We start from the raw sequence: 12520 nt of genomic DNA on the forward strand, positions 1-12520 counted from the left end.
GCTCATTCTCACTCTCCACGGACGAAACCCTAGAAAACCCTGGGAAACATTAATAAAGAGGCAAGGCGGGAAAATGGATGCGCTGGGCACCGCACAACATTCCCCTTCCATGCAATGCGACCATATCTGTCATCAGGCTCATCATATCACCGCTGGTTACCCTGTTGTGCTATCTACCTTGACTCTTTCTCTCTCTCTCTCCCTCTCTCTCTCTCTTCTCTTTTTCCCTCTCTCCCCTTAAATGGGATGTACTGATCTGCTCATGCGTTCTCGCTGCCGTGCCGGAACGAGACGCCCACTCACGTCCCACTCTCTCTCCCTGCACCCGGTGCAACCGGAGTGTCACAACCGCCAACCAACACATCGTGGCTTTCTCCGCCCTCGTCCGCCCTTTACATCAAAAACCCGTAGAACGTACGGCAGTCTCCCTGTACCGCCCTTATGCACGTGCCTAAACTTCCTCTGCCAGCCCACCAGTGCTGGTCTGGTCTCTGCTTTCTTCCCCGCCCATAGCACTCACCGCTCTACCTCTCCCTCTCTCTCTACCTCTCGTAATTCCTTCGGGGGAGGTCTCTCCTTTTCCTGGGATCGCATCCACTGCTATTCAGGATGTAATATGCTCTCTTCAAGGTAAACAGCTGCGGCGGTGCTTCGAACCGCATCACCGCTCAGGATGGGGTTGATGTGGATTGTAATCAACACACTGTTGCACCCCTCCACGTCCCGCTCCTCTCCATCCCCCGGCCCCCCTCGCTCGCCCCCTCACCACCAGACCGAACACAGGCACGCACAAAGCGACACGCGCGCCCCTCTAGTTCCAGGCCAGTGCCGACCTCTCCGCCCAGTACTGCTCAGGAGGCTGAGACAGCTCCGAAACCAGCGCCGCCACATCAGACTCCTGACCGGGGCCGGGGCCGGGGGGACCATGAAGGTGCACTGCTCAGTGAGACCACCCGGGACCAAAACATGATTTCAATTCGACTGAGGAATAACTTTATCAATGTTCTTAATTATTATAATTCAGGCAAACCATAAAAAGCAAAACAAGGTTACACACACACACACACACGAGCAGGAGGGGACTGTGGCCCTTCACGCCCCTCTCCTCCCGCTAGGGGGAGAGTGCCTCGCCGGTCGTTCCCGTTGGGGCATATTGTTATGTGTCCCTGGCCAGTGTCAGGCGCGGATCGATACGTTATACACAGACACACACCGCGAAAAAAGGCATCCCCCGGGGTGAGGGCGGCCCCAGGCCGTCAGGCAGGGGTCGGCTGGTCTCCCCCTCTTACCCCCTCGCACCCCCCTACCTTGCCTACGATCACCACACGCACACGCCAGCGCTCACACACTCGCCGCGCCGTACCTGCAGCCTGCCAGCTACCTCCAGCGCGGCCGCGTTCGAACTCAGCTGCTGTACTGTGGTGGCGCCCGACAGAACCATGGGTCGGAAAGGTTGTACGATGATGGCCGCCAACGCCAGCGCATCGATTGTGGTGCCGTACTGGGGTTCCCACAGGATGACACGAAGCGGAACGCAGTGGAGAGTTGGGGTTGGGGGGAAAACCCGAAACCCACACTCTTTCAACAGCGCGCGATGTGGTGGTAATGGCAGCAAGACACAAGGAGGCAGGCGGCTGGCAGAGGTTAAGGCCTGACTTCTGCTCCCGGAGTGTCCGGGTTCAAATCCGCCTGCCGACCTCTCGGGTGTGTGAGGTGTTGAAATGGGAGGTGGCCCCCCATCTTGTGGACGATGTAGGACGTGATAAAATCAACTTGCGAGCTGACCAGGAACTAAGTTGATGCGCCGTTGATCCGCTAGATTTGGTTGGATGCTGGTGGTGAGTTGCCGAACTCATAAAGAGTGCACTCTGAAGTCGGATGGGGTGAATGGATAAGGGGGCCCCTCTAGCAGGGGAGGGCAGGAAATTGCCTCGGGAAGGAGGCCACTGGTGAAGTTAACCACCCTGTAACAACATCAACAAGGAGTAGCAAGCTACGACTTCGCAAGATCAGCACAACAGAGATATGCATTAGTCTCGCATGTATGTATGTCTAGATGCATGCATGAATGGATGGATGGATGGATGAGCGCGTGTATACGAGTGCGCCAGGGTGTGCTAATGTGGAAGGGAGTTCGCTTCGTGTGTGTGTGTGTGTGTGTGTGTGTGTGTGTGTGTGTGTGGTGATCGATCACACACACGAACACACCTACGCACCATCCCCCCCACCCATTCCCCACACACAGGCACCACCGCTAAACCCCGGACACGTGCCACTGTTCTCACACTCAGTCACGTTTCGTACATGCCGTACCTCATCCGCCATGGCCTGCAGGCGAGCCAGCCTGGGTGCAAACGCCGGGTCGGTGTTGCGGGGTGTGAGGCGCCCATTGGCCAGGCCCTCCTTGACAATCACCGACAACCCCGCGGCAGCTGCCTCCGCCAGGGCACCTCCTGCATGTGTTTGTATGTATGTATGTCACCGGGTCAGAGTAATTCCGGCGCAACCCGCCGCCACGAGCGGCCCCCCCCCACACACACCACCACCACCCCGGCCATGAAGAATAATTGAGAGGTAGTCGTAAAAGGAAAGCACACAGCGCGGGACAAGTAACTTGGGCAGGCAGGGAACAAACCCCAGAAACCCGCGACCAACCCGCCTTTCCTCCCTTCCCCATCTGACGCATCACTCTTTCCCTGGCAGCAGCTTCACTCGCTCGTGGCTCGTCTTCCCCCCTCCCTCCCCCCCTCCCTCCCGCCTGCCCAGCTCCCATCCGTAAACCACCCACCCACTATCCAACCATAATTGGCTCTTTAGACGTCGGATTCCTTGTACGCATTTTGTACTACCTGCATACGCCCTCCTCCCAAACCCAACACCGACACCGTCACCGGGCGCAAATTCCCCCCCCTCAACCCCCCAGGGCACCCCCCTCACCGGCCGAGGTCTCCAACAAGTTAAATGTGGCCTGGACACAGTCGAACAACCGGGTGCCGTCCGACATGCGCACCGACATCGCCTTGCGCAGGGTAGCCGACTGCTGTACACCTGCGTGCGTGTGTGTATGTGTGTGTGCGTGTGTGTGTGGGGGGGATGCGGTGTGTATGTGTGTGTGTGAGGGGCGAGGAGAGGCGGTGAAATAATGACAACCGGCAATACGGAGGGTGAATGAATTTGGAAGGGGGTAAGGGAGGGGGAAGGGAGGGGGAAGGGAGGGGGAAGGGAGGGGGGTTTTCCCCGGTGTTTGGGGTTTCCGAAGGGGAAAGCCAGGAGGGCGTGCGGGAAGGAAAGCAACACGCATGCATACACAGATGAGTCCCTGATGTGCTAAGCGTCGCGTGGAAGATTCCATGCATCTACAACCGCCGACAAAACGGGACCCCTCCCATCCTCCTCCCCAATAAGGGCGATCCCCTGCTTTCCGTTCCTAACCTCTTAACTAACTTAACTGCTTTGTAACGCACCCTGATGAGCGGCACCCAGCAGGCGTCTTAATACGATATTCCCCGAGTCCCCCGCCCCTTCCCCCCCCTCCGTTCCCGCCCCCGCCCCCAACAAAACACACATCATTCAAACATACACACATCATTCAAACACGCACGCACGCACACACGCACACACGCACACATCCACACACACCCGACAAGGACAGGCCCATCTTCCAGCCCCGCTGCTTCTTGACGGACTCCAGTTCCGACAGGACGTCAGCTGCCCCCACAGTCGAGGACAAAGGGGGGACGGGGGGAGAGAAAGGGGAGGAGGGAGTGGGGAAAGGGGGAGAGAGGGGTAGAAAGGGGGAGGGGGCAGGTTGTTAGTTGCAACGGACACGATCAAAAAGCACCAACAAATCCAACGAGATGGTGCAACTGCGCCCGAAAAACTACCGGCATTGGGCCGGCGGGGGCCGGAGGGGGCACACGGCCCCGGAAGGAGCAGGTAAGCCCCTCGGGGCAGTAGGGGGAAACCAGCAGTAGCAGTACCAGCAGTAGCAACAGTTGCAGCAGCAATGACATGGTTTAGAAGGTGGGCGGGACCTCACTCCACACCACACTCCACTACACTACACTACACCACACCACACCACACCACACTACACTACACTACACTACACTACACTACACTACACTACACCACACCACACCACACCACACCACACCACACCACACCACACCACACCACACCACACCACACCACACCACACCACACCACACCACACAACACCACACAACACCACACAACACCACACAACACCACACAACACCACACAACACAACACCACACAACACAACACGGACGACACGGGTGCAAAAGCCAAAGCCACACACACACACACATACACACACATACGCAGCCATACACACACGTACACACACGCACACACGCGCGCAGCCATACATACCCGCATCCAGCACTCCGCTCTCCAGTGTCGCCGAGTGTATCTGGTAGAGGTTCAGGCGGGTGCCCAGGTGCGAGGAGGTCTCCAGGACCTGCTTCCGGAGGTTGGAGGCGGTGTGCTCCTTCACCTCGTGGGGCTGACCCGCCGTGTCGATCTGTATGTGTGTGCGGAAGTGCGGATGAGTGTATGTGTATGTGTATGTGTAAATTCGTGCGAGGGAGGAGCAAGGGGTTAGGACAAGGAGGGAAAGGCTGCTCAGAGTGGCCTAACTAACTAACTAACTGACTAACTAGCTATAACGATATATTCATATATTCACCGCCATTTGCAATTAACACTCCTTATTGTTAAATTTATTATTTGTAGCTCTTAAATCTGGAAATTCGTTTTTTATTTAAATAAATTAACTAACATAGGTCAGGAAGTCCCTCACCTGCCAATCCGCCGTGTAGTAATAACCCCATTTCGAGCCCACCACTGTACGACACAGTTGCTCCGGAACCAGTCCCTCCAACCAGGACCCCAAGAACTCCTCCGCACGACCGTAGCTACGAGCGGCGTCAAAGTACCTTTGTGTACGTTCGTTATGTGCATTCGGTTAGGGAACCGTTGGAACCGTTAGTTGGCTGACTAGACCCGCTGTCCCGTCTTTGGCAAATGGAGTAAGCGGGGCTTCACAAGGTATAGACGAACCACAAACGAGTGAAGTGAGTGTGGAGGGGGAACCGCAAGGAGCCAAAAACACGTCGAAGGGGATAGCTGGTGGAATTCCGGATCAGGGTGGTCAGGGGACAGGAAACTCTTAAACCCCCGGAGCCGAGGGCGGGAAAGGGTTTGTGCGAAAAACGTGCCTGACCCTGATCCGGACTTCGTGTGTATGGTCCCGGGGTCAAGAATTCAAACACACATAAATACAGACAGACAGACAGACAGACAGACTTCGGGGGATCTTTTACCACTTCACCGGTGACTACTTCCGTACCGTCCTCGTCAGTTCCCGCCCGCGGGTCAGAACACAGAAGCATGCAGACACACATACAGACACACACACAGGCTGCTGGGAATATAAAAACCCTTACTGCCCACCCATAGGAGGGGGAGATGGAGACGATGAATCCGGAACCACGGGGATTCACAACCTCCCTCTCCCTCTCGCCCTCGCCCTCCCCCCGACACTCGCACGCCCCGAAACACACACGCTGCACCCCCCCAACCCACCTGAGCCCCAGCTGGAGGGCCGCGGACAGCACCTGGGCACAGTTGCCCTGCATCTCATCCACACTCTTGCCTGGCCAGGTGTGTATGTGTGTGTGTTTGTGTGTTGGGGCAAAGGGGTGGCGGGTGGGGAGGGAGGTCCTCTGGAGGGAGTGTGCGGAGGCGTTTCGCTGTCCCGTGTGTCTAGAAGTCTTGGTCGGGTTCTCATCTACGGTTATAGGAGTTTCATCTACGATTTTTAGGTTTCATCTACGGTTAGGGTTTAGGGTTTCATCTGCGGTTTTAGGGTTTCATTTACGGTTTTAGGGTTTTAATTCCTTTAGGCTCCCGCTGTCCTTTCCCTGGTCTCTACTCCAGCAGCTACTTCTACTTCTAATGACCTTAGTTTTGCTAGCCCAGCTCGCAGGTGGTCGACCTTCCCTCGCGGGAAGATTATCATCAACCACCTAACCGACCACCTAACCAACCACCTAACCAACCACCTGTCAGGTCGGCTCCGTGCCCCAGGTTGATGTAGCCAGGTCGGCCCAGGGCAGCCAGACCCAGGCCAAGTAGCGGCATGTCGGGCACACCGAGGAAGTTGCCTGCGGGGGCCAGGGCAGGGAAGGGGGAAATGTGTGTGAAAGTGTGTGTGTGTGTGTGTGTGTGTCGATCAAGGATATGTAAGTATCAAATTATGTAAGTATGTGAGGTGAAGAAAAATCATAAGTGATGGAGATGATGATGGTGGTGATGGTAAATGTAAACAATCAGCAGCCAATGTCTGAAACACGGGCAGCTGTCGAAGCTGCCGACCCGAGAACGGGCCCGGGGCCGCAAAGTCAGCTCAGGGCCCCAGCCCCTGCTCCTGCAGGTAGTAGTGGGGAAAGCGCCCCCATCCTCTCACGAGGCATATTCCGATCCGTACAGGTACGGGCGCACGCGTGGGGGTGGGTAGGGGGTGGGTGGGAGGGTGTTAAGATGAACCACTGGCGAATGAAAGCAGATATCAGAGAGGCGGGGAGGGGGCAGGCGGGGAGGCGGCAGGCGGGGAGGGGGCAGGCCTGTCACCAAAAGGACAATGGCCAACCAGCACCGGACCAGAACCAATAAAAGCGAGTGGCTGAGTTAGTTAGTTAGTTGGCCTGTTAATTAGTTAGCCATCAGCCATCGGCGTAGCCTGCCAAGAGGAGAGAGCACCGCTGCCCTATGCTCGTCCCTTTCCCCCCTCTCTATTCTTATTCTCACCCTCCCTTTCACCCTTTATCCCGATTTTGGTGTGGTTGAAATAGAAATGTCCTCCTTCTCACCCAGGGCCTTGGGACTGGTGACCACTGCCTGTTGTTGCTGCATCTTGGCTCCAACCGCACGGCAAACGGGGAGGACAGTCCGAAGCCTTAGGAAGGAGGGAGTAATGTTACAGAAGGCGAGGGATGAAGGGAGAGTCTGAGTAGGGAAGATACCACAGCGGGATTGGGGTTCGCCGCGTGAAAGTGTCCCCAAAACGCAGCACCACCTCCGCAGTACGGCAGTTGTGCGCAAAAGCTGCGCCATTTTAATTTGATCGCACCTGAGACCCAGTAGCTTCTGGCTCTGGAAATTGTAATGTGTTTGTAGCTTGGCGGTAGACGGCATCGACGTTGGTTGGTGCGCGATGGCTTGGACTGACGTAGACCCGCTAAGCCGCCGTTGCAGCTGCGTTGCTCTAATTGATTTAATTAAATTTGCCGTGTACAAGCGACTGATATATCAAAAATCGAATGATCTGGTCACCTGGACACTAAAGCCATATTGTCCGGCAGCTACGCATGACGTGTTCCAGAAGCGTAAGGACTAGCTGTGCAGCTGTGCGTGCTTTGAAATTCAGGGGTATTATATTAATTGATTGTTGATATCACTTTCTAAACTCTGCCGTTTGCACTTTTGCTTTAGACGCCCAAACCCGAATTCATGGATGTTTCTCAAGTAATAAGCGCCTTACGATTCGTAATCAGGCCACATTTTTAATAGCAATCCTTTGTGGATTTGACCACTGTCACGAGCAACCAGTGTCGTTCGATGTAAATGGGTCGTTCGGCGATACCGCTAGACACGATATGGCCCAACGGCTCGGACCCCAAGACGCTCGTTTGCGTTCGAGCACAATGCTCCGTTGCGGAACTGTTCAACACGGTGTTCGGGGAGAGCGATCTCTCGGTACGTGGAATTGGTGCAATATGCCGGGTGCCCTACGCCGAGCTACACGGTTAGATGTCCTTCAAGCCAGCAAAATTTGCGTGTTGGGATCGCCCTGCATGGCATGTCTGTGCTTCCCCTCCCCGCGCACTTCGTTTCAAAGTGCCCGCCACCAGCTGTCCAGCGGCAACCGAGAGACCAAAGTCAGAATTGGTTTTCCGAAGTAGACCCCCGTCCCGTCTTCCCTTGAGCCCCTGCTGCCTGTGTAACGGACGTTCGAAGGTTTGGCTATTCTCAACTATTCACACAACGGTTTCGACAGCGGCACCTTTTTTCAGCGCGGGAAGCGAAGTGCAGCCAAGCCATGCAGCCCTCTTTCGAAAGCTCAACCCATCGATTCACCGATCCTGTTTGCACGCCTAGCTTCTACCTTCTCTCACCCTCTTTGTCACCCAGATGCCGTCAATCGCCCTATCTTAGCATTGCCCTATTTGCCGTGTTTTCGTCTGACGCGGGGGAGGTCCTCCCTCGGGTTGCCCGATTGCGGTTGTTCGTCGGAAACTCATACACATGTACATGTTTTGAACCCGCCCCGCCCCGCCCCGCCCGCTGTGGGCGCCTCCATGTCGACTGCCAACAAGCACCACACGCCGCCCATGTCACCACCGCGCCGAGGCGCTCTGTGTGTTGTGTGTGCAAATGGACGTTTAAAAAGCATACACACATACGCAAGAGACATACACATACAGACATGCACAGACAGACAGACACACATACACAGACAGACAGACACAGGCAGGCGGCTGGCAGAGGTTAAGGCCTGACTTCTGCTCCCGGTCGACCCGGGTTCAAATCCGCCTGCCGGCTCCTCGGGTGTTTGAGGAGTGATGAAAAGGGAGGTGGCCCCCCATCACATGGACGATGTAGGACGTGATAAAATCAACTTGCGAGCTAACCAGGAACTAAGTTGATGCGCCGTTGATCCGCTAGATTTGGTTGGATGCTGGTGGTGAGTTGCCGAACCCAACGAATACATTCTGAAGTCGGATGGGGTGACGGATTAGGGTGCCCCTCTAGCAGGGGAGAGCAGGGACTGCCCCGGGAAAGGGGGCCGCTGGCGAAGTTAACCACCCTGTAACGACATACATACACAGACACGTCGCTGGATTAGGGAGCTGGTGTTCTCCGTACATTTATTCTCCAGTGTACCCCCACTTCGTCATTTCCTCATCGCGGCTCCGATAATCATTCAATCGCATACACACTCCCCCTCCCTTCCCCCGCCTTCTCCCCCCCCCACGCCTCTTCCCTCCCCCCCTCCCCCCTCCCTCCCTTTCCCCCCCTCCAATTCGAACCCCAGGAGCAGCTCCACAAGCAGCGCGGTGACACCGACCTCGTGGAATCCCCCTGGTACCCCGCGAAGGACGACCTGCCGCCGCAGCTCTTCACATGGCAGGTGACCGACCCGCCCAACAAGCCGTCCGCCACCCTACGACACCGCAAGGTCAGTCCGCGACTGGGCGGGCGTGAGGTACCAGCCCCCCGGGGGCTTGTACCTCTGGGTGCTACCACCACCTTTTGACTTAGGAAAGAGCGCAGAGTCGGGCGCTGGTGGGTAGACCCCATCCCCCTCCTGCAGCTGCGAGGCCACTGCTTTGCGGTGTGTTGTTGTTGCGCTTCCTTCCTTGCCCTCCTTGTCCTTGTCTCGCCTCTTGGCCGCTCTGCCAATCTGGCGCTGTCCTCCGCTAACTCCTCTCCTCGCCTCTCCTCGCCGCTGGGGTTGTAGGTTCGCTTCGAGAGCCCACCCACCGCTCTGGCTTCCAAGCCCTTCCAAAACGAGGAATCGCAGGTGGGTTGGGTCTGGATAGCTGTACGGCTGACAGACTGACTGACAGACTGACTGAAGGGTGGGATGGAGCTGGGTGGGTGGGGTGTGTATGTACACGGATTACTTAGTGTTTTGATGAGGGGGTGCAGGGGGGAAAGGGGGGAGCAAGGGGGGGCCCAACATACGAAGAAGGTGAAGAGGGTCCAGTAGAGTCCAGGTAAGGGTGATCATCTCTTTCTCGCGTCATGTGATGATTTCTTCCTCCCTCTCTCCCTCCCTCCCTCCCTCTCTCTCTGGTTAGTTACGCCTTCTTTACTTCTGGCGCGTCAATCTTTCCCTGCCATCAGCTTCACTCGCTCGTGGTTCATCTTTCCCCCCTCCCTCCCGTCCCCCCGGGAGTTAACTAAACTAACTTTGGAGCGATCCGGTGAAGAAGGTGGCCACTGGGTAATCTCCTGGTGTTAATGTTTTGTTGCCGGGGATGTGCGAAAACAAATTGTTCGCGCCGGGGGTGGTGATGGGTATGGGGATGATGATGATGATGATGGTGATGGTGACGCCTGCTCCACGTGCATCATCAGGTCATCACGGAGCTCTACCCCGATACGTTGTACGTCGTGGAAGCCGTATCCTCCACGTCAGCGCCGTACGGTGACAAGTTCAATGTGTACTTCCGCTACACCCTCCGTGCGGCCCATCCGGCGGCGGCGACGGATGGGGGCCCCCTGGCCCCCGTCAGCAGCCCGGCGGGGTCCCCTTCTTCTTCCGTACTTCACATTCAGTTTCATGTGGAGTGGCTGCCGGCCATGAATCGGATGATGAGGCCGGTGGTGGGCAAGGCAGTGGATGGTAAGTGGGCGGGAAGGGAGAGGGGAAGGGGGAAGGGAAGGGAGGAAAGGAAAGAACCGGGGCCCGCTCTTGAGAGGGGAGGGGTTGGGGTAACACCGCTACGTCACTCCAACAAATCAACCCTCTTATCTTGTGACGTCCTCAACCCCCCTGAACCTAACCCCTCAGGGCCCCGGCCCCCCCGTCCGGCCGTTTCACCCCCTCTCCCTCCCCCACCCCCTCCTTCCCCTGCGTCGCAAATATCACTACCGTTGCTTTTTGTCTACATATATACTCATCGTGTACGGCGCGGTACGGCACGACTCGATACGGTACTCTCAGCCGGCGTGCGCAGTACATTCAAGATCTTCCGTACCGTGTTGGGCACGTTGCAGTCCGTGGCGGATATTCGTGAGTCCGAGGTTCCCGCGGGGGGTCTCCCGGCGGCGGTGATGACGTCACACGAGGTGGCCGTACCTGCCCGCGGCGGGGTGCTGCCGGGGGAGGTCGACGGAGGGGCCGGGCCGTCAGCTCACAACGCCCCCTTACACCCGCAAGCAGCAGCCGCAGCGTGAGTGGGTGCATATTCGTACCCTGAGGGATGTGTGTACGGCTAGGGTTTTGCGGGTGTGTATTTTACCCTTCCAGGTGTTTGGAATATGGCCATATGGTCTTTTAGTGGTTTGTGTGACTTGTGTTGACTGAGTGGCAGGGTGGTTAATGGAGAGGTTGTGGTTTGGGTTGTGAGTTGTGAGGCAAAGGGGAATGTTTTTGGGGGGGAAAAAGAAGAGAGGGGGAGCGGCGGTGTGTTGTGCAGGTCGCTCAGCAACCGCGAGTCTCATTGCTGTTTAGTTGCCCAATAATTATTGCACGACTACGCTAGCTTTTGTTTTCCCCACCCTTTTATGTTGTCTGTATGTATATGTGTTCACATATGTACACACGTGTATGCGCGCAGTGGCTTCGCTCCAGGGGCGGGTCCTTCTCCGGATTTATTGTCGGTGCTGACGCAGCAGCTGGTGTACAAGGACCAGGTACGGCAGGAGGGGAGGAAGACGGACGAACGGGGGCAGGGGTTGCTCAGGGCTATGGTACGAGAGGCCCTGCAGAGGGAGGGAGGGAGGGAGGGAGGGAGAGAAGTTGGGGATGGCGCGAAAGGGCGTTTAAGCACGTTTTCGTTTCCCTTCATTTCTCTCATCACGTCGCGTTTCGTACGCATTCATGCGACGGCATTGTACTGCACGTACTGTCCAGGTCGTGTTACTGGCGGATTTGTTGGGTGCGGGTCTCCGTACGGTGTCGGCATCGGACCTGGGGGCGCAACTGCTGGCGGCGGCGTTGACCATCTGGCTCATCAGCATCATGGTGGCGGCGCTGAGGTCCTGGAAGGCGCTGTGCGGCGGCGGCGGCGGCGGCGGCGGCGGCGGACTGCTGTGGCCACTTCGCCTGACCGTGTGCTGGCCACTGGCGCTCGTAGACTTGCCTGACAGTACGGCAGAGGTGCTGACGTCGCTGGCGATGGTGGCGGCGATAAACTGGGCGGTGATCTGCGGCTCCGAAGCTGTCGTACGGTTCCTTAGCAAGAAGCACCCGGGGCTGCTGGCGGCGGCGCGCGGCGGCGGTGGCGGCGGCGCAGGCGACGGCGGTCGCGGTGGGGAGGTGATTGGCGGCGTGCCGTTCAGCCAGACGCCTTTGCTGGGAACCCGGGGCAGCAGCGGCGCCGGCGGCGGCGGCGTTGGACGAGGCCCATCCGGCGGCGGCGCCGCCGCCGGCGTCAACCACACTCAGTCGTCTGCTGCAACCACGTCCCGTGGAACCGGCTCCGCCGCCGCTGCGCCTCCGCCAGCGGCCGTATCAGCCTCCGTGACGGCGGGAGGCGACGGCGGCGGCAAGGATAAGGGTAAGGGTAAGGATAGCAGTGTGGCCGGCGGCACGTCTTTCTTTGCGGGAGCTCTGGGCGTGGCGACTGGCAAGGCTCCTGCTTCCGCCGCCTCAGCCGCCTCAGCAGCCCATCCCAAACCCATGCGGGCCGCGCCCGCACCGAAGCAGTTTACGGCGGCACAGCTGCGACAGTTGGAACTAGGCCAGGTTACCAGCTC

At 57.6% G+C, this 12520-nt stretch overlaps 2 protein-coding genes across 2 annotated transcripts in view; one reads left to right on the forward strand and one right to left on the reverse strand.

Moving 5' to 3' along the window:
* Nucleotides 1–811: 811 nt before the first annotated feature.
* On the reverse strand, nucleotides 812–7225 carry VOLCADRAFT_97624 (uncharacterized protein; the record flags this gene model as incomplete). Its single annotated transcript, XM_002956570.1, has 11 exons — nucleotides 812–898; nucleotides 1364–1501; nucleotides 2314–2453; nucleotides 2938–3048; nucleotides 3640–3708; nucleotides 4400–4550; nucleotides 4830–4944; nucleotides 5615–5684; nucleotides 6094–6195; nucleotides 6901–6986; nucleotides 7161–7225. 11 exons carry the CDS (start codon nucleotides 7223–7225, stop codon nucleotides 812–814), a joined length of 1134 nt encoding a protein of 377 aa, XP_002956616.1.
* Nucleotides 7226–7654: 429 nt separating this feature from the next.
* Nucleotides 7655–12520, forward strand: part of VOLCADRAFT_97625 (uncharacterized protein) — a gene marked incomplete at both ends in the record, with an annotated part of 9988 nt that continues 5122 nt past the window's right edge. The window contains 7 exons of the mRNA XM_002956532.1: nucleotides 7655–7786; nucleotides 9126–9269; nucleotides 9552–9614; nucleotides 10175–10442; nucleotides 10611–10992; nucleotides 11380–11455; nucleotides 11676–12327. Coding sequence (XP_002956578.1) covers nucleotides 7655–7786; nucleotides 9126–9269; nucleotides 9552–9614; nucleotides 10175–10442; nucleotides 10611–10992; nucleotides 11380–11455; nucleotides 11676–12327 — 1717 coding nt within the window. The remainder of the gene's footprint in view (nucleotides 7787–9125; nucleotides 9270–9551; nucleotides 9615–10174; nucleotides 10443–10610; nucleotides 10993–11379; nucleotides 11456–11675; nucleotides 12328–12520) is intronic.

This window comes from Volvox carteri, assembly GCF_000143455.1.
Source record: "Volvox carteri f. nagariensis unplaced genomic scaffold VOLCAscaffold_62, whole genome shotgun sequence".
Taxonomy (NCBI): Eukaryota; Viridiplantae; Chlorophyta; class Chlorophyceae; order Chlamydomonadales; family Volvocaceae; genus Volvox; species Volvox carteri.